The sequence below is a fragment of the Schistocerca nitens genome, chromosome 4 (assembly GCF_023898315.1).
Source record: "Schistocerca nitens isolate TAMUIC-IGC-003100 chromosome 4, iqSchNite1.1, whole genome shotgun sequence".
In the NCBI taxonomy this organism is placed as follows: domain Eukaryota; kingdom Metazoa; phylum Arthropoda; class Insecta; order Orthoptera; family Acrididae; genus Schistocerca; species Schistocerca nitens.
The window spans coordinates 743,691,109-743,715,013 of NC_064617.1; the positions used below are offsets into that span (position 1 = coordinate 743,691,109).

At 41.5% G+C, this 23,905-nt stretch overlaps 1 protein-coding gene across 1 annotated transcript in view; it reads right to left on the minus strand.

Moving 5' to 3' along the window:
- Positions 1-14,788: 14,788 nt before the first annotated feature.
- Positions 14,789-23,905, minus strand: part of LOC126252990 (selenocysteine lyase-like) — a 175,790-nt gene continuing 166,673 nt past the window's right edge. The window contains exon 8 of the mRNA XM_049954018.1: positions 14,789-15,661. Within this exon, the coding sequence (XP_049809975.1) occupies positions 15,510-15,661 (152 nt within the window). The 3' untranslated portion in view covers positions 14,789-15,509. The remainder of the gene's footprint in view (positions 15,662-23,905) is intronic.

The following is a 23,905-nucleotide window of genomic DNA, read 5'->3' on the forward strand; positions in this document are numbered from 1 at the left end:
ACACCAATGTGTGACGCTGCACCCGACATTAGCAGCCAATCCAGCTCCAAATTAACTCTCCTGACAGAAGAGTTCAAATGAGGTCGGTCATGGCGCCCAAGAACAGATACAAACTAAACACTAGTATGTTTCAATGCTGATGCAATCTATGCTTCGATGCTAATGCAATATTTGCCAGGTCACACTCTATACTGTAACCAGGATCTCTGTCAATACTGTTACCTGCCCCACCCACTAGTAAGAACCATACCAGTTGATAGATTTCATATATGAACACTTTTTAATTTCAGCTGACATAAATCCATGAGTTTGAAAAGTTACTAAGGAGAACATATCTCGTGTGATGTGTTTTTTTTTTTTTTTTTTTTTTTTTGGGGGGGGGGGGGGCGCAAAATTTCTATGGTCATTAGCGCCCGGTCCGCGACTTAGGAAACAGTAAAAAACCGAAATTTAAAACCAGCAGCAATGAGAACGAAAGTCATAAAATTGGAGAAACTAAAAGCAGAAGGAAGGCTTAAAAATCCACTACAGAAAGAGTTTGGTTGTCCCCAAAAAAAGCTTCAAATGACTGACGTCATTTCACTGGCACTAATAAACTTGAGAACGCGGTCGGCGGAGCGCGTGTCATCTGCTAAAATCGACGATATATCAGGCGATAGCTGTAGACGGGAGCGTAACGGATTAAAAAAGGGGCACTCAATTAAAAGGTGTCTTACCGTCCACAGCTGAGAGCAGTGGGGACAGAGTGGGGGAGGATCGCCGCTTAAAAGATGTCGATGGCTAAAAAGACAGTGCCCTATCCAGAGTCTAGTTAAAATTACCTCCTCCCAACGACGCGGTCGGGAGGAAGAGGTCCAAGCACAAGGAAGAGCTTTCATGTCCCGCAATTTATTATGGGTAAGTGTCGACCAATGCGTGTGCCATAAATGGACAACACGTCGACATAGAACACTCCGTAGATCGGCGAAGGGAAGCGATTGAATAGCTGGCTGAGGAAGTGAGACTGCAGCCTTGGCTGCAATATCGGCCGCCTCATTTGCACAGATACCAACGTGTCCCGGGAGCCAGAGGAACGCCACCGAGACGCCCCCCAGGTGGAGCAAACACAGACAGTCCTGAATCTGGTGGACCAGAGGGCGCACAGGATACAGAGCGTGGAGACTGAGGAGAGAGCTGAGAGAATCTGAGCAGATAACGTACTGTATCCGCTGATGGCGGCGGATGTAGTGGACAGCCTGGAGAACAGCGTAAAGCTCCGCAGTATAAACCGAACACTGGTCGGGAAGCCGAAAGTGATTTGGGGTGTCGCCAACAATATAGGCACTCCCTACACCTAACGATGTTTTCGAGCCGTCGGTGTAAATAAATGTGGCGTCCGTCATTTGTGCACATAGAGCAGCAAATGCCCGACGATAAACAAGTGAAGGGATACCATCCTTGGGAAATTGACAAAGGTCACGGAGCAGGCAGATCCGGGGACGGAGCCAAGGCGGTGCTGTACCCCAAGTTGTCAAGAAGGTTTTAGGAAAGCGAAAGGAAAGAGAATGGAGTAGCTGACGGAAGCGGACTCCCGGTGTTAGTAGGGAGGAGGGGCGGACTGCATACCCTACATCAAAGGAGGCGTCGAAAAAAAGGTCATGGGCTGGATTAGCAGGCATGGAAGACAGATGGCTAGCATAACGACTCAGAAGGACTGCTCGCCGATTGGACAGCGGAGGTTCAGCAGTCTCGGCATAAAGGCTTTCCACAGGGCTGGTGTAAAAAGCTCCAGACACTAAACGTAATCCACGGTGGTGGATAGAGTCGAGACGCCGAAGAATAGACGGCCGAGCAGAGGAGTAGACTATGCTTCGAGCACACTAAGGCGCGATAGAGGCGGAGAAGGACCACTTGGTCCGCTCCCCAGGAGGTACCATTCTACCATTCAGGACACGGAGGATGTTAAGGGATCGCAGACAGCGAGCCAAAAGGTAGGAAACGTGGGAGGACCAGCACAGTTTTCTGTCAAACATAAGACCCAAGAATTTAGCGACGTTGGAAAACGGAAGGCTGACAGGACCTAGATGTAAGGAGGGTGGAAGAAACTCCTTACGTCGCCAAAAATTAACACAAACGGTCTTACTGGGAGAAAAACGGAGCCGGTTTCGATGCTCCAAGAGTGGAGGCGATCGAGACATCCTTGAAGACATCATTCAAGAAGGCTGGTCCGTTGAGAGCTGTAGTAGATCGCAAAATCGTCCACAAAGAGGGAGCCCGAGACATCAGGAAGGAGACAATCCATAATTGGATTGATGGCAATGGCAAACAGTACAACACTCAGCACGGAGCCCTGGGGTACCCCGTTTTCTTGGGAGAAAGTACGGGAGAGAGTAGTGTTCACCCGCACCGTAAATGTGCGCTCTGCCATAAATTCGCGAGGAAAAAGGGGCAGCCGACCTCGAAAGCCCCAAGAGAACAGTGTGCGGAGGATGCCTGTCCTCCAACAGGTATCGTATGCTCTCTCCAGATCAAAAAATATTGCTACTGTTTGGCGTTTCTGGAGAAAATTGTTCATGATATAAGTGGAGAGAGCAACAAGATGGTCCACTGCAGAACGATGCTTTCGGAATCCGCATTGGGCAGGTGTTAAAAGACTGCGGGATTCCAGCCACCACGCTAAACGGTAATTCACCATACGCTCCAAAACCTTACAGACACTACTCGTGAGAGAAATGGGGCGATAGCTAGAGGGGAGATGTTTGTCCTTTCCAGGTTTCGGAACAGGAACGATGATAGCTTCCCGCCATCGTCTGGGAAAAGTACTGTCGGTCCAAATTCGATTATAAAGGCGAAGGAGGTAACGCAGACTATGGGTTGATAAATGCAGCAACATTTGGACGTGGATACCATCCGGTCCTGAGGGGGAGGAGCGAGAAGAAGAGAGTGCATGTTGGAGTTCCCGCAAGGAGAAAACAGTATTGTAGCTTTCGCGATTTTGAGAGGAGAAAGCAAGAGGTCCCACTTCCGCTGCACGTTTCTTCGGGAGAAACGCTGGCGGGTAATTTGAAGAGCTCGAAATCACAGCAAAGTGCTGACCCAATGAGTTAGAAATTGCGACGGGGTCCACTAATGTGTCATGCGCGACAGTGAGCCCAGAGACTGGGGAGAAACTAGGCGCGCCTGAGAACCGTCGAAGCCAACTCCAAACTTCCAAGGAGGGAGTGAAGGTATTAAATGAGCTAATAAAGAATTTCCAGCTTGCCTTCTTGCTATCGCGGATGACACGACGGCATCGCGCTCGGAGCTGCTTACAGCGGATACAGTTGGCCAAAGTAGGATGGTAGCGGAAAACGCGGAGAGCACGTCGCCGCTCACGTAGTGCATCACAGCATGCCTCGTTCCACCAAGGAACTGGGGGGCGCCGGGGCAATTCGGAGGTGCGTGGTATTGAATGTTCCGCAGCTGTAAGAATAACGTCGGTAATATGTGTGACCTCATCGTCGACGCTGGGAAAGTGACGGTCATCGAATGTCGCTAGAGACGAAAAAAGTGTCCAATCGGCTTGGGCAAACTTCCAGTGTCGCGGGCGCATGTAGGGCAGTTGAGGCTGCAGTCTAAGGACACATGGAAAGTGGTCACTTGAGTGTGTATCATCAAGGGGAACCATTCGAAGCGCCAAGCTAGCGGAACAGTACCGACCGCAAGGTCCAAATGAGAGAAATTTGTCGTGGAGGCAGACAAAAATGTAGGGACCCCAGTGTTGAGGCAAACTAGATCTGTTTGGTGGAAGACGTCTAGCAATAGTGAGCCACGTGGACAAGGATGTGGAGATCCCCAAAGTGGGTGGTGGGCACTGAAGTCCCCAACCAGCAAATATGGGGTTGGAAGTTGACCAAGAAGATGAAGGAGATCAGCTCGTGCCATTGGTGTGGACGATGGAATGTATGCAGTACAAAGAGAGAACGTGTATCCGGAAAGGGAAAGACGGACGGCGACAGCTTGGAAGGAAGTGTTTAAATGGATTGGGTGATAATGGAGAGTTTCATGGAGAAGAATCATGAGTCCCCCATGTGCTGGAGTGCCTTCAACAGAGGGGAGATCATATCGGATGGACTGAAAATGAGGGAGAACAAAGCGGTCATGGGAACGCAGCTTTGTTTCCTGAAGACAGAAGATGACCGGCGAGTAGGATCGTAAGAGGATCGACAATTCATCCCGATTGGCTCGAATACCGCGGATATTCCAGTGGATACTGGACATAGGGTGAACAGAAAATGGAGGAATGTGACCAAGGTCGCTGTCAACTCAACGACTGCTCTGAGCTTGCGACCGACAGCATGGAATGGCATTCAGCCGAAGGCAGAAGATCCTGATCCATAGGTTGGTCAGGAGCAGCTCCTGCCACCAGCGACCGGCCGGTTGATCGGCCGCCAGCAGTGCGCCTCGGCGACACAGAAGACGGCCGAGGGCGATTTCCGCCAGGTGGTGCCGTAGATGGGACACGCCTTGGCGGAGAAGGAGAGGAACTGGGTTTCTTTGTAGCCTTCTTGGAAGTATGATGTTTAGAGGAAGGAGGAACCGATGGTTGGGAATTTGCCGTACGTAAAAACTCTTCACGAGTATGCTCTTTTTTCGAAGTCTTGGTGTCTGACTTTTGGGCTCGAGATTTAGCAGAACTCGACGAAGGGTGAGCCAGAGAGTGGGCAGGCGAAAGTGGTGAGGTTGAACGGGCGATCTTTGCGCTGGCCAATCTGACGACCGTGGCACTAAAGGTGAGGTCGCAAGTCTGCGTGGCCGCCTCCTTTGTTGGCCGAGGAAAAACAAGGACAGTGCTGTATTTTCCTTTCTGAGGCACGGTGGGCTGTCGACTGGCGAATAATTTTCGAGCAGCAAAGGTCGACACCTTTTCCTTTACTCTAATTTCCTGGATGAGCTTTTCGTCCTTAAAAACGGGACAATCTCGAGAGGAAGCAGCGTGGTCACCCATACAGTTGATGCAGTATGGGGATGGAGGTGGACAAGCACCCTCATGGGCATCCCTGCCACACGTAACACATTTGGCCGGATTGGAACAGGACTGGCTGGTGTGATTGAACCGCTGACACCGAAAGCAACACGTAGGGTTTGGGACGTAAGGGCGAACGGGAATTATCTCATAGCCTGCTTTGATTTTCGATGGGAGTTGAACTTTGTCAAATGTCAAGAAGACAGTGCGGGTTGGAATGATGTTCGTGTCAACCCTTTTCATAACCCTATGAACAGCCGTTACGCCCTGGTCAGACAGGTAGTGGTGAATTTCTTCGTCAGACAGTCCATCGAGGGAGCGTGTATAAACGACTCCACGCGAGGAATTTAAGGTACGGTGCGGTTCCACCCGGACAGGGAAAGTGTGTAGTAGTGAGGTACGCAGCAATTTTTGTGCCTGGAGGGCACTGATTGTTTCTAAGAACAGGGTGCCATTCCGTAATCTGGAACAAGACTTTACAGGACCTGCAATTGCGTCGACACCTTTCTGAATAATGAAAGGGTTGACCGTGGAGAAGTCGTGACCTTCGTCAGACCGAGAAACACCAAGGAACTGTGGCAACGATGGAAGAACTGACTGTGGCTGAGACTCAGTGAACTTACGTTTGTGAGCAGACATAGTGGAAGGTGAGGAAACCATTGCGGAAGAATCCCCCATGATTACCGGCGTCTCCGATGGCGCGCTCCTCCATTGTGGGGGCCCTCTCTGAGGGCACTCCCGCCTTAGGTGATTGTTCACACCTCAGGTCACACCTCCCGACAAACGGACGGAGGGACCAATCGGCACTTTCGGAAGGTATCAGCTCGGGTAATCACCCCTCCCTGGGCCTGGCCGTTACCAGGGGGTACGTACGTGTCCTACCTGTCTACCCGGGGCGGGGAATTACGCGTTACCCCGTCACCGGCTACGCATGGAAGTGCGTGGGTCGGCTTTCAGACACGCACAGGGAGGAAGAAAGAGAAAGGGATAGGAAAGAAGAGAGGTCTCAAACGCCGCAGCGGAGAAAAGGGTAGAGAGAAGAGGTAAGGAAAAGAGAAGGGCAAAGGAAGGATGAAGACTTACAAGCAAGGAAGGCGAAGAATGTGGTACATTTACAATCGTCCGTCTCCAGACGTAGGCACAAACCATACCCCCAGAGGGGGAGAAAGGGAAAGAAAGAGCCAGAGGTGAGGGGGGGGGGGCGAAGATGGGGGATGGGGAAGGATGCGGAAAGGGAAGGTATGCAGCCCGGAAAGGAAGGAAGGCCACATCAGCTCGGGGTCCCGTGCTCGCTACGCACATATCCACAAAAGAGTTGGGGATCCCCTGGGGGGTCTCGTGTGATGTGAAGTAGGTATTGATTAGCGTATTTAGTACACAAAACAATGTTTCAGGACTTGATGCATATGATTGCTAGACAGGAAGTTAGCTACCCGTTGGAGCATGTGATGAGTACTCCAGGGAGGAAGCTGAAAGATGTAAGCAGAGCCACTCCCCACACAGGTGTATGGCTGTACCCTGCTGGGCCAATAAACTTGCAGGAGATTATGGGTGCTGAGTAACGTATTCAAGCATCAGCCGACTGGATCTGTGTTGTGACTAATAAGAACCATCTTTTTTTTTTTAAATTGGGGGACTGACTTTCCAATCATTATGTAACTTTAAATAAGTATGTATTTTTTATCAACTATAAATGAATCTTCTAAGTCTACATATATGTAGGTTAGATGTATGGACAGTTATTAAATAGTGGAAGACATTTACTAGCATGGACAATATAACAAGATGTATCCATGTCTGCTTTCATACTCTGAGTTTGGTTCTCAAGCTACTGGATTGTGTCATCATTCAAAGCTAGTTTATAACTAAGGTTACCTGAATTTATACTGAGTATTGCAATATTTTTGGGTACTCCTGGTCATTGTGACTCTGTGTGTGTGTGTGTGTGTGTGTGTGTGTGTGTGTGTGTGTGTGTGTGTGTGTGTGTGCGCGCGCGCTCACTTGCTGTAGGAGAATGCACAACCACTGATTGCAGTGCAGCTAGACGCTTCTCACAATTACTCTTTGCATCCCGTATGATTGAACTTACTGATATAATTATGAACATTATTCACTTTGTCATGTCGCAACTTTTTTCTGGTTTGTACCCAGTGTGGTTTAGATTCATGGGTCGGTCCCCAAATCGTAAACTTAGGCCCTAATGTTTTTCCATTATTTTATTCTTTCATGAGTCAACATATCATTGAATACTCTGGTTTACGGGACTGACTGATTCCACATTTTTGCTGGTATGTACTCGTCGTCAGGAGTTTTTCAAGTTAGCTCACTCATCGTACACTTAGGCCGGTATTACACTATCAAATTTCTTTGTCCAATATCTTTGTCAAATGTCGTCCAATATTTGATCAAATCTAGGGCCTCGCTGTAGATTTGATCAAAGAAGTCGCTTGTCTTCTGTTCACTGCAATGTGGTATGTCATCGCTGCATTCTGTCGTCTGTAGTGTTTCTATAAACATTTTGGGTAAATACAATTGGTGTGTGCCGACAACTACAAAATTAATAGAGATGTATGAAGATGATGAGGTGCTTTACAACGTGAGGGACGCTGAATACAAAAATAGATTACGAAGATTGGAGACCTGACCTGACCAAACCTAACCTAACCCTCTCCTGCAGCAAGGAATCGGAGTGTTACAGTGAGCCTGTCTTCTGCAGATGTAGCAGTTCTTAAGTGAATATTGTGATTTGTGATGTGAGAATACACTTCATTGAGCACATACAGAAATGTATGCTTATCCATTCTTAAGTAATAGATGTACAACTTGACGTCCTTCACTATAAGCTCACGTAACAAGTTTTGTTGAATGCTTTTATCGTGTCATCGTAAAACCCACGGCTTCACCCAGCTATGTTTCCTCTTTTCCCCCCGCTTCTCTTCTGCATATGCGGAACTGGTGCAGTTAATAACAAGTTGTTGTTGTCAGCCATCTTGAACTTTGACAAAAAATATGATTACAGTGTAATACTCCTTCTAGTGCTATGTCAAAGATCTTTGTCAAATATATTTGACGGAATATATGATCACATCTTTGATCAAATCTTTGACAAAGAAATTTGATAGTGTAATACCGGCCTTAGGCTTTGAAATTTTTTTGTCTTCTCTTTTTGAAGATTTATTTGTATGGATCTTAACTTAAAATCTATAAATTCTAGTAATTTACATTGTCTTTGTAATTATTTCTATAGTTTAGTGGTGTAATGTTGTAGTTTTGACCTTGTATTATTTGTCTTGTGACAGTATGTTCCACAGATCTGAAAATCTGAATGCCATATCCTGAGATATGTATAGATTATTATGTTCTCTGTACTGTTATATGTATCAGATACTTCTATACATCCATCTGTTATCCTGGGGATCATTTAGTTCACTGTTTGGCAAACCTTATAGTCTTGTTACAAAATTATGTAAGCACCCTGTTTCCAAATTTTGTGGGGGGGGATGATACAATGGGTAACCCACCTCCTACATTACCCTTTTTTATACAGAAATACCCGATACCATGTATACTATAGATTCTTATACAGGTGAACATTACATCTGCTATCTAACTCAATGAACTTCATATGATTTTGTATACATTGTTATGTTTTGGGCTCAAATATGTAAAAAGAAATTAATTTGTTAGTACTCTGTATATACAGTTAAAATTACGGGCCTTTTAAAAATAATTGAAATTAAGAAGTTTTTGGCTCATTTAAAATTTGTATTATTAATTGCACAATCTCATGTTAATTATAAATTTAATTCTGGACTCATTTATAAAATAGTGATATAAATGGTAAAGATTCTTTTCGTGTCAAGTAATTTTGTAAACTCTTTGAAACTTTGTGAGTTTGGCAAAATGTTAGTAGTAGTGGTCATGCCTCAGCTGGAATGAGATGTATATTTGATTTTGTCACTAATAATGTTATTTGTGGAGTGACAGAAGTGAAAATTGTAAAGTTGTCGTGATTTTGAAGAATGGGATAAAATAAAAAGATATTTATCGTAACAGGCAAATCTTCATCAGTTCTTTCATCTTCAGGAACACAGAAAGTTATAAAATTACAGCCTCAAGAACATACCCCTAGACACAACAAGACTTTGAGCCAACAACAACAACAACGACGAGATAAAGAAGATAAGTAAAAGGTTTTTCTTTTGTATATCTGACGCCTCTCAAAGCTTTTCAAAATAATGAAGAGAAATTTAATGGTGATGTGTGGGAGGGTAAGATTACACTATTCCATTCTTCTTCTGGAACAATGTTGACTTCAACAGGAATTTTTGTACAAAACCAGCCTTTGAGCAATAATTAAACAGTGTTGTGTTACAGGATTTCAGGCAGCAACAAACACACAGTCTGCATAGTGTTGAGTCTCATCACTTTCTTTCTCATACTGAATTAAATTTACTTCTTCCACAGGCTGTAGATGTGACTTCTACAGTTTGGCGGAAGGAACAAAACATTCACATTCCTCAGAAATGAAGTTTCCTTGGGATGTATATGGCATCAGCAAATAATGTGCTCAGTTTTCTCCCTGCTGCACACATCTTGTATCTGAATGCTTGAAAAGGCTCAACATTTCTATCATCATCACTGCATTGCTGTCTACTATTAATACAAGGTAGTACTTTTATATTTTTGAAACACCTGGAAGTTTTAAATTTTTGTATTGTTAGTGGGGGGGGGGGGCAACTTTTAACTTCTATCATTATTTACACACAACAGTGTCGCCATCCTTTCTTTAGTTTAAGTTTTACCTCCGCGACATTTTTCTCTCTTATTGGAATATATTGCCAAAAGTTAGTTATAAGGGACACCAGTTTCATCAGCACTGAAAATGTCTCTGGGCTCATAACTCTGTATCAATTGTAGCAACGTAACCTTCTTCCAATAGTTTACACTCAGTATGTCCAAAGCCTCACTTTGTTTGCATAAACTTTGAAATGACAGGTTGTTATATTTTTAAAATGAGCCAACCAGTATTTGATACACTGAAATTTTTAAATTATCTCTTGTGTGTGGTATCACAAGCCTTCTCTTACAGTATGTTTCCACTTACAGAAATGATGCCTCTTCTCATTCCTGGAAACCACCTTAAAAGTATATTTTCCAAGGCGTTGAATGTAGCCACCAATGTTCTTCGTTTGCGATCCAGAGGAATCATTAGCTTAGGCATATATGAATGTTCCCTTATTTTTAAATATGTCACACAATTAGACTTTGCTATTTTGTGTTCCTTCACCATGTTGTAAAGTTTTGTTATGATTTCCTTTGACATAAAGAATGACCTTCAGCTTGTTGAATTGTAAGCTTTCTACATTTGCAGGCTATAACTACACTGAAACTGGTAACTTTGACACACTGGTTATAAAACAACTACAGTTCTCGCATTTTTTAAGACTCAGTGACTGTGATGCTAGCTCACATGACCTAAGTTATATAGTTGGCAGGACGGAAATGGATTTTCATTCTTTCAAAACATCTTCCCGGTATCACTATAAGACAGTCAGGTTACTGAGAAAAGGCTATGACCTAGGTATGTGTTGACCATAATAACAGAGTACGACTTACTGCTTCACATGCTACAAAGTACGACCCGTGTGAAACAAAGGAATCAAAAATGCACTCAGACACTTTAAGTATTGCAGAACAACTGGATTTTAATCTGCAGAATGTTTGATGTTTGCTCCTTAAAATTAGACTTTTTCTTAAAGTTGGACCAAGTGAGATGGCACAGTAGTTATAACACTGGACTCACATTTTGGAGGATGGCTGTTGCAATCTGCATCGGGTCTTCCAGATGTAGGTTCTTCATCATTTCCTCACACTGCTCCTGGCACATGCCATGACTTTTTTTATTATTATTTCTTTTATTATTATTATTATTATTATTATTAAAGGGCACAGCTAATTTCCTTCCCCATCATTGAAACAATCCAATGATCGCAATGTCAATGGGACACTAAACAGTAATCTTCCTTCCTTAAACATTGGTCCATTAAAAGCACACAGGAATAACATCCTTGTTCTTGGAGTTTTGCCAGATATGGAATGCCAGTTTTCCTTGAAAGAGGGTTCTTTAATATGGGGTTTTGCTGTAACTGCATCACCTGCAAAAAGTTTGAGGTTACTATTAAAACTGTCTGCCACTGTATTAACATACATGAACAGCAGGGATCCCTGGGATACACCCAATATTTGGCCTACTTCTAAACATTTTGATAATTCTCCACATCCATGAAAAAAAACTTGCTGGAGCCTCCCTACTAAGACAACCCCAACACAGTCATAAATTTTGTTTGATACCTCATGTGAAATTTCATCAGTAAGTGTAGTACTGAGTCAAATACTTTTTGGAAGTCAAGGAATAATGAATGCACCTAGTTGCCTTGATATACAGTACATAGCCAGTTGGGGTACAGTCTGTATCAATCTTTTATGTCAGAAGCAAGGAGCTCATCACTCAACAGTTTCCTAGAAAACTAAAGCTGGAGTTTAAGAACTATTTCATAAACTTCCTTTTCATCACATTCATCCTATGTCACAAGTTCAATAAACCAACTTCTCTGTACTTACTATAATGCCCGGTAATTTTTAAGTGTGATGCAGAACCAAAAACCTGCTGAGTTAAAGCCCAGCAACATTTTAATATTGATCAAGAGACAAGATTTGTAGGTAGAATATTTTTATATGGAAGCAAATTCTGGGCCATTGTCAGTGTAAATGAGTTAACTCCTGTTTATGAACCTTCTTTTTTTCATTTAACAAGAAATACTTAGGTCTGCAGCGATCTGTTAAAAGGTTTTTTAAAATAAATAACCTATTTTAGTAGTATCGTAAGTAAACAAATTAAATGTGCCAGACATACCACTCTAACTTACAACATTCATGAAAACACACTAAAAACTTTCAATTTGTTGCCTGCATCTTCCTCTAAAACAATGGTCATACATGACAAGACTAGTATTCCTACATCTTTAACATATTGCAGCGTGTCAGCAACTGTGAAATGTACAGCAAATAAACACTGTCGGGGGGCTACGCCCTCTTACAATAATATTTACAAAAAAAAAAATTATTATACCTTGGCTTTGTAGTTTGTTCTCAGGTAAATTGTTAATGTTGCTATACCAATAGATAGGTTTGTCCAATTGTAGGACGGCTTTGTCACATTTTGTTTATATGTATATTTGCTCTAAGCAATTTTGAGACAGTTTGTCTCTCGCCCCTGCGCTTGCGCTTGTGCATGCGCATGCGCTTGGCCGCGGCCGAGCCTCGCCGCGTAACTGCTCACAACGCCTAGTTTTCGAGCCGCTTTCGTGTGGTCCTGATTTCTGGCCGGCGTAGCTCCGTCTACGTTCGCCTTAATGGTTTTAATTGTGACTGACATAATCTTATGATTATGCGTCTTTATTGTTTCAATTTTTAATCTGTGACATGGCCAGTGTTTGGCTCACAAAATAATTTAATTTTTTGTAAGTATCACAATTTCTTTAATATTCAATCATTAGACAGATAATGCATTTTAGTGAGTAATATATTTCCGTATGTGGTTTAATTTATAGGTTCTGAAGAAGATTCCATTACTGGAATCGAAACCTAGGTAAACGAGTAAAATTACCTTGCAACTGAAGGCTGAAAAAATTGTTTATTTACTAGTATTCCTGTTTCTTGTCTTTAACCAAACTTATAACTGCCGAAGGGGTAAGTTTGGAAGTATAAGGTATATGCATCTTCTGCACAACCACATAGACTGATCGACCACAATTTTCTCTTCTTGTACTTTTCCAGATACAAAACATTGTTTGTTGAGACCATTTTATTTTTGGAAATACATGTAAATAAGAAGCTACTATGTAAAATATAGATATAACTAATGGTAGTGTTCAGGTCTGTAACTTTCTTGGTTAAAAATGGTGAATGTGAAGTAAAGAAAACCAAACAGCAAAAAAGGTGTAGAAAACAGCGGGGACAAAATGTTAATTAAGCTGTAGGAGATGGCAGCTAGAAGAAATACACTTTTAAGACAGTAAAAATGGAGCGCAATTAAAGAAATTAGTTACAACAATGGTGCAAAAGATGAGAGCTTGTGACTCGGAGAGAAGAAAGCAAGAATAATATTGTATATAGAAATTAGGGATGGACTGGTATGTTATGCAAAATCAGTATGCAGAGAAGTTAATACATCAGTTACATGCTGAGTAAAAAACTTTACTAATTTCAGTATTTTCAATTAATGTATTAATAGCAAAAAACTGAAGGGTAAAACATAAAAAGTGTGAAAACTATAAAAAAGTGAAAGGAATTACAGCAGAATTAGGAAAGGAGAGGGCAAATGTAATGGATGTGTGAAAGGGAGAAGAGGAGATGATCAATTTTCAAAATTTGATAATTTTTTAAATTTTTTCCCTGATATAAACAACATACATGATAATCATCACTATAGCTGTCATTCAGGTTATGTCTGTTTCACAATGCAGTAGTAATTAGTCTCAAATGCATAGTGTAAAGAATTTATTACGCAGTTTAAACAATACAGAAGTGTAAGATGTGACAAAACCTGCTATCAGTATTCAAGAAATGTTAAAAGAAGAGTTGACAGATAACACATAGTATTAAGGTACGTCCACATGATGCCTCTTTCATCATGTGCAATCACAGATGCACAGGAAAAAGGGGTGTGCACAAAAATTCGTTCAAAGAATGCATGTATGCATAGGTGTTTCATGTCCTCATGTTGCCTCACTGTGCAAGTAGACTGCTATGAATCCCCTTCCTTACTTGGGAGCCTGTGTTACATTTTATTGTGACAAAAAGGCAACAGAAAAAGAAAATGGAAAAGTGATTGCAGGTAAAGAAGTATATAAAGAACAGAGGAACAAGAAATACAAAGCAATGACAACGTTTTGTCTGCAAATTTCAGGAGTTCACAACAGATTTTAGATTTTCTGCTTGGGAAACTGCAGCAATAGGGTTGGCAATACAATGTTGTTAGCTAGTAACTATATACTTGTTTGAATTATTTATTCCTCATTTCAAAATAAAGCATTTCAAATCTATAAAATTTGTAGCTTGTAATGTGAAATAATTGTAACTGATTATTTGATTGTTTTATACCTCTTTTCAATCTACGAAGTCTCTAAGCTTCTTATTATTAGCATATTGTGTTCCTATATGATACTACAATTTGTATCTATTAGCATCTATAAGTACTGTTCTAATGTATTCCATATCCACACAATTCTTTTGCGTCCTGTATCAACAGAACAAGAATAAATAATTAAAAATGAAAGTGATTAATCCTAAACTGAGAAATAATTAAGTTCTTAGTTGTTATATGAAGGTTAATATACTTTCAATGCATCACATGTATTTAATAGTGAAATACGATATGCAGACTAACACTCTCAGACTCGACAAATTTGGGAATTTCATAGACACGAGAATCCACTAGAATGGAGGCTGTGTCTTTTAGTTTCATATTTTTTGCATGGTCAGTGTGCTTCATTTCTATTTTCAGTGGTTTGTTGAGGAGCTACATACACCCCATCACTTCTTTTGTTCAGATTCAGGCTCCACAGATGCTGTACTTTTAAGTCGCCACAGCATGAATATTCATCCACAGTTTTTGTATATATATACTTTTCATAAATTTTTAGTTTTTGCTTCTCAGTTTTCCTTCTTCAAAACTTCAGATACTAGTCTTTACAGAAATATGACTGGAGACTTTTTATCTAATAAGTGACACTCAGGGCAACACATCTCGAATTTTTATTCAAATAATCTTCAGAAGTAGCTTTCTACACAACTTTTTTCTTTGCCTGTAATCATCTGTAAACTTAAGTGTGCTTCCTTTGGAGTCAACAGACACTACTGCACATAAATTACTTTACAACATAACCTCAACACACTACGCAAACAGACACACATGGGCCCCAGCTGCCTGTCATCTGCTAAAAGGTGCAGATTCTCACCAAAGGCAAGTAATAATATGCTTTACACATGGTCTCCATTTTCAGGAAATTCGAATGCACATGTGTGGATGTGTAGTTGTGCTGTTGGAACTTAATGCGCAAGTGCAAAGTTGAACACGAGAAAGGCATAGTGTGGATGCACCTTTACAGTATCTTCTATCCATATTTTCAATTAAGTTTTTGTAAGCTCAGCTTTTTACAAATACTTTGAAAACTAAGCTTTTCAGGCAAGATGCATGTAACAACTTCTGGTTTACAGAAAACAGGAATGACAAATACATTCTTTGTCAAGATTTTTACCATTTCCATTCTATAAACGAAGCGAAAGCTGCAACTGTGACAGTTAGTAGCAGGCATTATATGGCCCAACATGAACATTCAGGCTGCCTCCAAATACACAGTTTATAATGAAATTAATTACAAAAATATGCAGTAACCTTTAGAGAGCTTTCAGTATCACAAAACTGCAAATGTAACAGGAACTAAAATCAATTAAAAATAAGCTATTTAACAAAATTAGTCTCCAGTCTTTTAACCGCTTGACTCAGCTGCTCTACAACAGTTTCAACATCATGTTGCGTTGTCTCTCTTCCAATACTGAGCCGGAGAGTGCAACAAGCCTTCTGTCTTGGAACACCAGAGGCAATAAGGACACCTGCCAACAAGAAAGGAAGAACTATTTCTACTGAGAAAGAACAACAGTTATGAGAGTACATTACAGCAACTTAATAATTTTGCATCAGACTATCAATATCTATATATCACTTTACACTTTACTGCTGGCTTGAAAACAGGATCCACTCAGTAGATCAACTTACTAGTCATCTGAGTAAGCAAACTTTCAGTTAAAATGAAAATATTTTTGGACGTGGCCATTCTGGAACATTAAACAAAATTTTGTCAATTATAATAAATTGACCTCCAACAATAGAATGTATTTGGTCTCTCACAAAAATTTCTGATGGCCTGGTAAACAGTGTATATTAGCACATACAAGTTTCATTTGTAAATACTATTAAAATCCAATGACAATTTATTGTTGAAAATTTATACTAGCAATAGTCCAGCAAGACAAATCAAGAACATTTCATTAATATCTGGCAAATACTGAAATGTGTTGATCAATGGTCAAACCCATCATAAATTGTGCTCTAGGTAAAGGTAGTACGTAGCAAGTAAGATAATCAAAGATAACAGACCCAAATTGCTTCAAATATTTTATTTGTGGAGTGTTGCAAAAACACTGTTATACTTTGATGCAGGAAAGCCTGTGATGAAAGTGACAAAGAAACCTCAAGGGCAACTAGTGCATCTATCAGGAGAGCTGTGTGTAAAGCCTACAATGATCTCCACAGTCAAATCTTTGTAAAAGAACTTTCAAAAAATCCTAAAAAGCTCTAGTTGAGTTTAAAGCCAATTAATGGATACAAATTTTCCATCCAGTCCTTCATGGAGCAATGTAATGGTCTATCTTGAGAGAACAATAAGAGCCAAAGCATTAACCCTTACATAGTTGTGCCTCTTTTTATTTCTTTACTGCTCGCATAGTATACTCTTGATCTGTAGTTTAGGACCTACAATTATGTGGTTGTAGCTGTTTACGGTTATTGTAGAGATACAGTGAGTCTAGTTTAATTTGAAAAAATAAATACATCATTAATGAGTGCATTTGAAGAGCATATGAACATTAATTACTGTCTATTTGGGCTTCAAAACAAGTGCTGCATTGAACTGTGCAGTGCTCTTTGCAAGTCAGTTTATTACACGAAATATATGTAATAGTTGTTACTCTGTGGTTCACCCTTCCACAAAAGTACCATCACCCACTCAACTTTTTGTGGTGTTTCTTCAATGGGCATTTCACTTCCTTTGCATCCAAAACTGTTTAGATATTTCTTTATGTTCCCAGATAAAATCATGACTTTGGTTCTTGAGATTAGATGGACCAGTATTAACCATAAACTCGAGTGTTTTCAAAAAAACTCCTAGTGAAACCTGGATGTGAAAAATTCTATATGATCTCAGCATCGACTCCTGCTACATTTAGTAGGTAAGAAAATCTTCTGGAAACAGAATAATTGGTGGCTAACTGGTCTGCTGTGTCCACACCACCTTTGCTTGAATTATAAAAGGTGATTATGTCCAGTTTGTGTGTTTCTGGATCCAGTCTGGCCTTGGCAGCAAGAGACAATGGTCATGTGAGAGTTGTATTTGCATGAATGTGTGTGTTTTCTACTTTCAGCCAAAAGCTTACTTTTAGCTGTCTTTTTATTGTGTGTGGCGTCTGCAATTCTACAACTCCACTATATGGTGAGTAACAATCTATACTTTTCATAATATTGTCATTATTCCATCCTAGATTTTAGATTGTTTGATTTCCCCTTTATGTTTTACATTTATATTTACATATTATATATACTTTCAAAAACAGGTATATATAAAAATGCACACATATTCTCATGTAACGCTGAATCAAAATTTCAAGTTAATCAACCAACTACTTCTCGAGATTTGTAAGCATAAAGATACGTAGGCTGAATTTTATATCTGAATGTAGCTGTACAGTTTGAGGGGCCTGAAATTTTAAGGAGGGACTGCAAGTCAGTTTACTTTCTTCCCAAGATCCACAAATTCAGTAATCTTGGTCATCCCATACTTGCTGGCTTTAAAGCACCCACTGAATGTGTATCTGTCTTAGCTGATCAACACTTGCAATACATAACACAAAGACTTCTGGCATATATTAAAGACACCAACCATTTACTAGAACATCTGAAATAGAGCCCGTTCCATTCCTACCACACACCTTGCTTGTCACCACTGATACCACCTCCGTCTGTAGCAACATCCCATGTGTACATGGCCTGTCTGCTGATGCACATTTCTTCAGTCATCACCCACCTAATTCAAAACCTATGACATCCTCCATTATCATCTAAATCAACTTTATATTTACCGACAACTAATTCACCTTTGAGGGGCAGACATACAAACAGATCAGGGGTACACCCATGGGAACCAGGATTGTCCCTTCCTATGCCCACCTTTTCATGGGTCACTTGGAGGGAGCTTTCCTTGGACCCATAAGCCTTCAGCTCCTGGTCTGGTTTAAATACATTGATGACATCTTTGCCATATGGCTTCACAGGGAGGCTTACCTGTTAAAATTCCTGTAATCTCTAAATACAATCTACCAAATAAATTTCATTTCGTTCTATTCTGAATCCCATGCAATTTTCCCTATAGTTGATCTCAGCTTCACTGAAAGGCAGCTACACACTGCTGTTTACATTAAACCTACTAACAAACAACAGTACTTACATACTGAAAGCTGCCATCCTTTCTATGTCCAACGTTCCCTCCCACACAGCCCTTGGCATTCAAGGTAAACATTTTCATTCAGATGCACACTCTTTACAGCAATACACCGTCACTCTCACCTCAGGATCCATTGTATGTAATTACCCCAACAACCTAGCTCAAAAGCAGATTTCCCGGGTCATCACATCCAATCCTGGTATTAATGATCCCTCCAAAAAACAACTTAGCCATACACCACTTGTCACTCAGTATTATCCTTGTCTTGAATGTATTAATCAGCTACTTTGAAAGGCCATGACTTCCTAAAATCAGGACCTGAAATGAGATCCATTCTGTCTGATGTTTTTGCACAGCACACCTACAATAGGTTTTTGATGCCCTCCCAACCTGCGCAATATCCTTGTCAGATGCTATGCTTCTTCTGCATGCATCTCCCTATTCTATGGGTCCTATCCTGTGACTGTCCCCACTGCAAGCCTTGCCCTATGCACCCTCCTACCACCACCTATACCAGCCCTGTACCTGGCAAAACATATACTACCAAAGGGAGAGCCACCTTTGAAATGACAAGACATATATCAGCTGTTATGTAAACACTTTTTGGTCTTTTACATCAGCATGACTACACCAAGTTATCAGTTAGGATGTATGGTATAGGCAGAGAATGTATACTGGGAACACACAATAGCCTGTTCCACAGCATGCACTTCAACATGACAGTCGTGACCTCAGTGCCTGTTTCACCACATATGCCATGTTCTGGCATAACATGAAGTCCCAGTACAAAGATGCGGAACACAGGAGCAGAGAAGGCGGTGAGGAAACGGTGGCCAATGGTGAGCGGAACTGTACAGCGGCATGCCAAGAGCGACACCTGGAAGAAGGGAATATAAGCGACACTCCTGCTAGCCTCAGCCACTCAGATCACGGACGCTAGTTATCAGTGACATGTGTCAACTTGCCTGAACAGTTCACATATTAAGGACACTGAATTATATTGGAAGTCGCAACTACAATTTGTAAATCTCCAAAGTTAAGTATTGTCAACTGCTTTATAGAAATAAAACTACTAATTGTATTTGTTTGAATTATTGTACAGCATTCCAAGAACGTAACATCCCCTAGGCACCCTATTAGCGACGAGGGGGCAAGACACCACATGCCATCTGGATTCTTCCCCCAGACACCAGTTTCTCAGAACTCCGCAGGTGGGAACTGGCACTACAACATGTCATTGGTTCTTGTCTCCCACCTGTCCTTTATTTATGTTAATTTCTTCAGTCTTGGCATTTATTCACAGTAACTGTTCTTTTCTTCACTCTGAGTTTTCTACCTCTTTCATTTTCTCACTTGTCTATTTTTCACCCCCCCCGCCTCCCCCTTCACACACACACACACACACACACACACACACACACACACACACACACACAATGCAGTTAGCTTTTTGTCTTATCAACTTGTGCATGGTGTTTTAGCAGTAATCTCTGTCTTGCATTTTACCTTATCTTCCACCTTTAAGCTCTCAAGTTTTCAAATCTCATCCAGTGCGGTCCCTAACAATCAGTCTTTCCTTCTCATCCCGTCTGGTAAGTCTCCTCTGACACAGGGTCCTGAGTGACTTTTCTGAACTCTATACCTCTTTTTCCTAAACCTTACCAGTCCTTTTCCTTCACCCTTCTTCTTTCCCCTTCAACCCTTCTGCCAGAAGGAGCAACGAATTACAGCTTTTCTCCTGTTGCCACTTTGTGAGAAGATTCTTTATCTATCCATTTACATTACATTTTGAAAAACTGATTATTTTTGTTGATATAATAACAGACAGAAAGGCTGTCATTACATGAGTCAACAGAAAATACTACTCAGAATGGAGAAACATTTTATTTTCTAATTTTTTTTAAATTTAAATCACCAATCACCAACTATAGATTTCCATTCGGTAATATTTGCACGACACATCAGGTCTCACTGAAAATAGTAATTAACATAAATTTCCAAAAAATTCCATAGGCACTCCAGGAAACATTCTCGGTTCCATACAAACTGAATAAAATTATGTATTTACAAAGCCCAAGTGATGAGATTTTCACTATGCAGCGGAGTGTGTGCTGATATGAAACTTCCTGGCAGATTAAAACTATGTGCCGGACTGAAACTAGAACTCGGGACCTTTGCCTTTCGCGGGCAAGTGCTCTATCAACTGAGCTACCCAAGCATGACTCCCGCCCCGTCCTCACTGGTGGAAGTAAAGCTGTGAGGACAGGGCGTGAGTCATGCTTGGGTAGCTCAGTTGGTAGAGCACTTGCCCGCGAAAGGTAAAGGTCCCGAGTTCGAGTCTCTGTCCGGCACATAGTTTTAATCTGCCAGTAAGTTTTATTACATGATCTGACTGTGCTATGTGTTCCATCCCTCCATAAACACGAACTGATTCCTTTTTTTACAAAATAATCCCTTTTTTTTAAGTAGCATATGTACAAAGTCATGTTTCCTACCTACTGTCTTCAGTTCCCTGTCTGTGCCCCATAACACAACGGCACAATGGGAATGAAGATTTTTAACAAATTAAAACTAAAAATGTAAGGAAGATCAAGGGTGGTTTATGGAAGAGAGAATTTTACAGCATGCTGGTCCAAAAGTGTTATTACTCAGTGGAGCAATTCTTGAATGATAATATTGTTATTTGTAAATACTTTTGAAGGGCAGTAGTGTTGCCAGCTGTACTAAAAGTGCCAATGCTACTTTCCAAAAGGCGGACTGTTTGTGGTGGGGGTACTGTCAGGTGGGGGTGGGCAGTGTGTGAAGGCAGCAAGTAGAGGGAGCAGGAGTGGACGGCTAGGGCTTGTAGGGAAGAGGTCACTTTGCCAACTAGGACTGCAGGAGGGGGGGGGGGGGGGGGGCCGGTGTCAGGTATATGGCTTGGAATGATTGTAGCAGCCAGTGCGCTGCAGCACACACTGGAGACTTGGGGACGTGAATTGGGAGGGTGACAGGTCATAGGAAGGGGAAACTGTTGGGAGGGGGACAGTTGGTTACCTGGGATTGAGGCCAGGATGATTACTGGAGCAGAGGATGTTTTGGAAGGAAAACTACAATTTGCCTTGTTCAGAGAAACTGGTGATGGAGGGCAGGAACCAGATGGCCAGGGTTGTGAAGCAGCCATTGTAATTCAGTATGTTGTGCCACCAGTTGGTACACTTCGTTCTTGACATCCTTCATTGCTAAATGGTCAGCACACCTGACTGTCATACAGCAGGCCCAGGTTCCATTCCTGGCCAGGTTGAAAATTTTCTCTGTTTGGGGACTGGGTGTTGTGTTGTCGTCATCATCATCATCAGTGACATGTACGTCACCCAATGTGGTGTCATCTGGAAAGACTTGCAACTCAGTGGCCGAACTTCCCCAAGTGGCAATCTCTGCCATATGATCTTTTGATCTTGACAACAGTTTGGCTGCGATATCTTCATGGTTTGGACTCAAGGCCAAGACACCCTATCCACATTGATTCGAAACCTCAACACCCTTCCTTCCATCTGCTTCAGTTGGTCCTCCTCTACCCAGTGCTCCACCTTCCTTGACATTGGCAGCCACCACACTGGTGGCTTCATCCACAACTTGGTCCAAATTAAACCCACTGCCCACTAACAGTGCCTGCATTCTCACAGCTGCCATCCATTCCACACCAACATACAGCCAAGGTGACCTGTGGATGACATATCTGAAATGACAAGAACTCCCTTTCCGAGTATGTTGAAGGCCTCGTAAAGGTCTTCACAGACAGTAAATAACCCCCAAACATAGTCCACAAAAACTTTTCTCACGTCATATCCTCACACAGCCCCAATTCTGCCACCCCCAAGAACCAGCTACAAAGCCCCCGCTGTCACCCAATATCAACCTGAACTGGAAAAACTGAACCATATCATTTACCAGGGTTTTGATAACCTCCTATTCTGCCCTGAAATTTTGGACATCCTATCCAAGGTCCTTCCCACCCCCTAAAGTGGTGTTCTGTCACACATCCATGCTCCACAACATCCTAGTTCATTCCTATGAAACCCACTCTCAATCCCTTACCACAGGGGTTAAATCCTGGCGGCAGACCAAAGTGCAAGACCTGCCCAATCCATCCAGCAAGCACCAACTACTGCAGTGATGTTACAAGCTTATACTATCCCATCAGAGGCCCAGCTACCTGTGAAAGCAACCGTTGGTACTCATGCCAGCTGGTCGGTTTTTGCAACAGAGCTGGTGTATGCACAAGGTTGTTCCCATTTAACTTTCCCAAATCATGAATTGAAATACATTAGTTTGAATTACAAAAGGGCTGCAAATTTAACGAAAGCTGATAGATATGAATCCTTCATCATTTAGATATTCATCTAAAGTATTTATGGATTTTTCTATATAAACTGCTTCAGAAATAGTTTAATTTTTGGCAGTTCATTAATAGCAGATTGAAGTTGAGTAGGGGAGTATTTAATACTTGAGCTGGTGTAATGCACTTTTTTCTGCATCATGCTGACATTTTTAGTTCACAATGTAGGTCAATCTTTTTAGAGGTACAAAGGGTGTTCAAAAAGTTTTGCACAGTCATCTCTAATTGCTTTATTTTTTGCAGGAGGAGAATGAAATGTTTTGTGAACATACTTGGAACATTTAGCTATAAGTTGGTGTATAAAAGTATTTTCTTTTATTTACTGGTGAGCCATAATGGACCGTGAAGGAGATGTCAGGTTGCGACAATGGTCTGTGATGGAGTTCCTCTTCGAGACTGGTGATGACTCTGCCACATCGATTCACCCCGCAGCATTATCCAGCGGTGGGTACAAAGGTTTAAAGAAGGTGATTTCTCTCTACTGGACAATCCACGATGTGCTAGACCATCAACTGCAGTGACTGATGTGAATAAGGAAACCCTTGATCAAATCATCCAAAATGACAGAAGTATGACGACATGACAGCTTGCTGAAATTGTAACGAAGCAGGGTTGCCCACTGCTATCCTGTTTTGGTTTTACACTCCTTCAGTAACTTAGTTAAGCAATGAACTTTTATTTTTTTTTTTCATTTTCACTACTCAGATTCAGACTACAGATTCTGTGGCCTTTAGCCTCTTAGTACAGAATTCAGAAATAGTTTAAATAAAATTCCCCTAGTAAAATCTATTATTTCAGTACATTCTAAAGTCTATTCTGAAAGCAATGAGCTAATCAGTTTTATTGGAAATGCATACTATTAACAGTTATGGACAATGACGTATATTGTGCAATACATATTAAGTAAAATTCGAGAACTGCTACGGTCATAAGTACCCATTCTGTGGCTTCAAGAAGGGTAAAAAAAACGAATGGGAAATCAGCAGCAATGGGAGCGAAATTCAAAAAGGGGTGAAACTAAAAATGGAAGGAAATCTTAAAAAAAAACACCCACAAAAACCTACCAATGAAGGGGGGCTTGTTTTCCCCAAAAAAGAGCTTCAAATGACCAGTGTCATCTCACTGACACTGATAAAGTCGAGGACGCAATCGGCTGAACACGTGTCATCTGCTAAAAGGGAATATATATCAGGCAACAGCTGT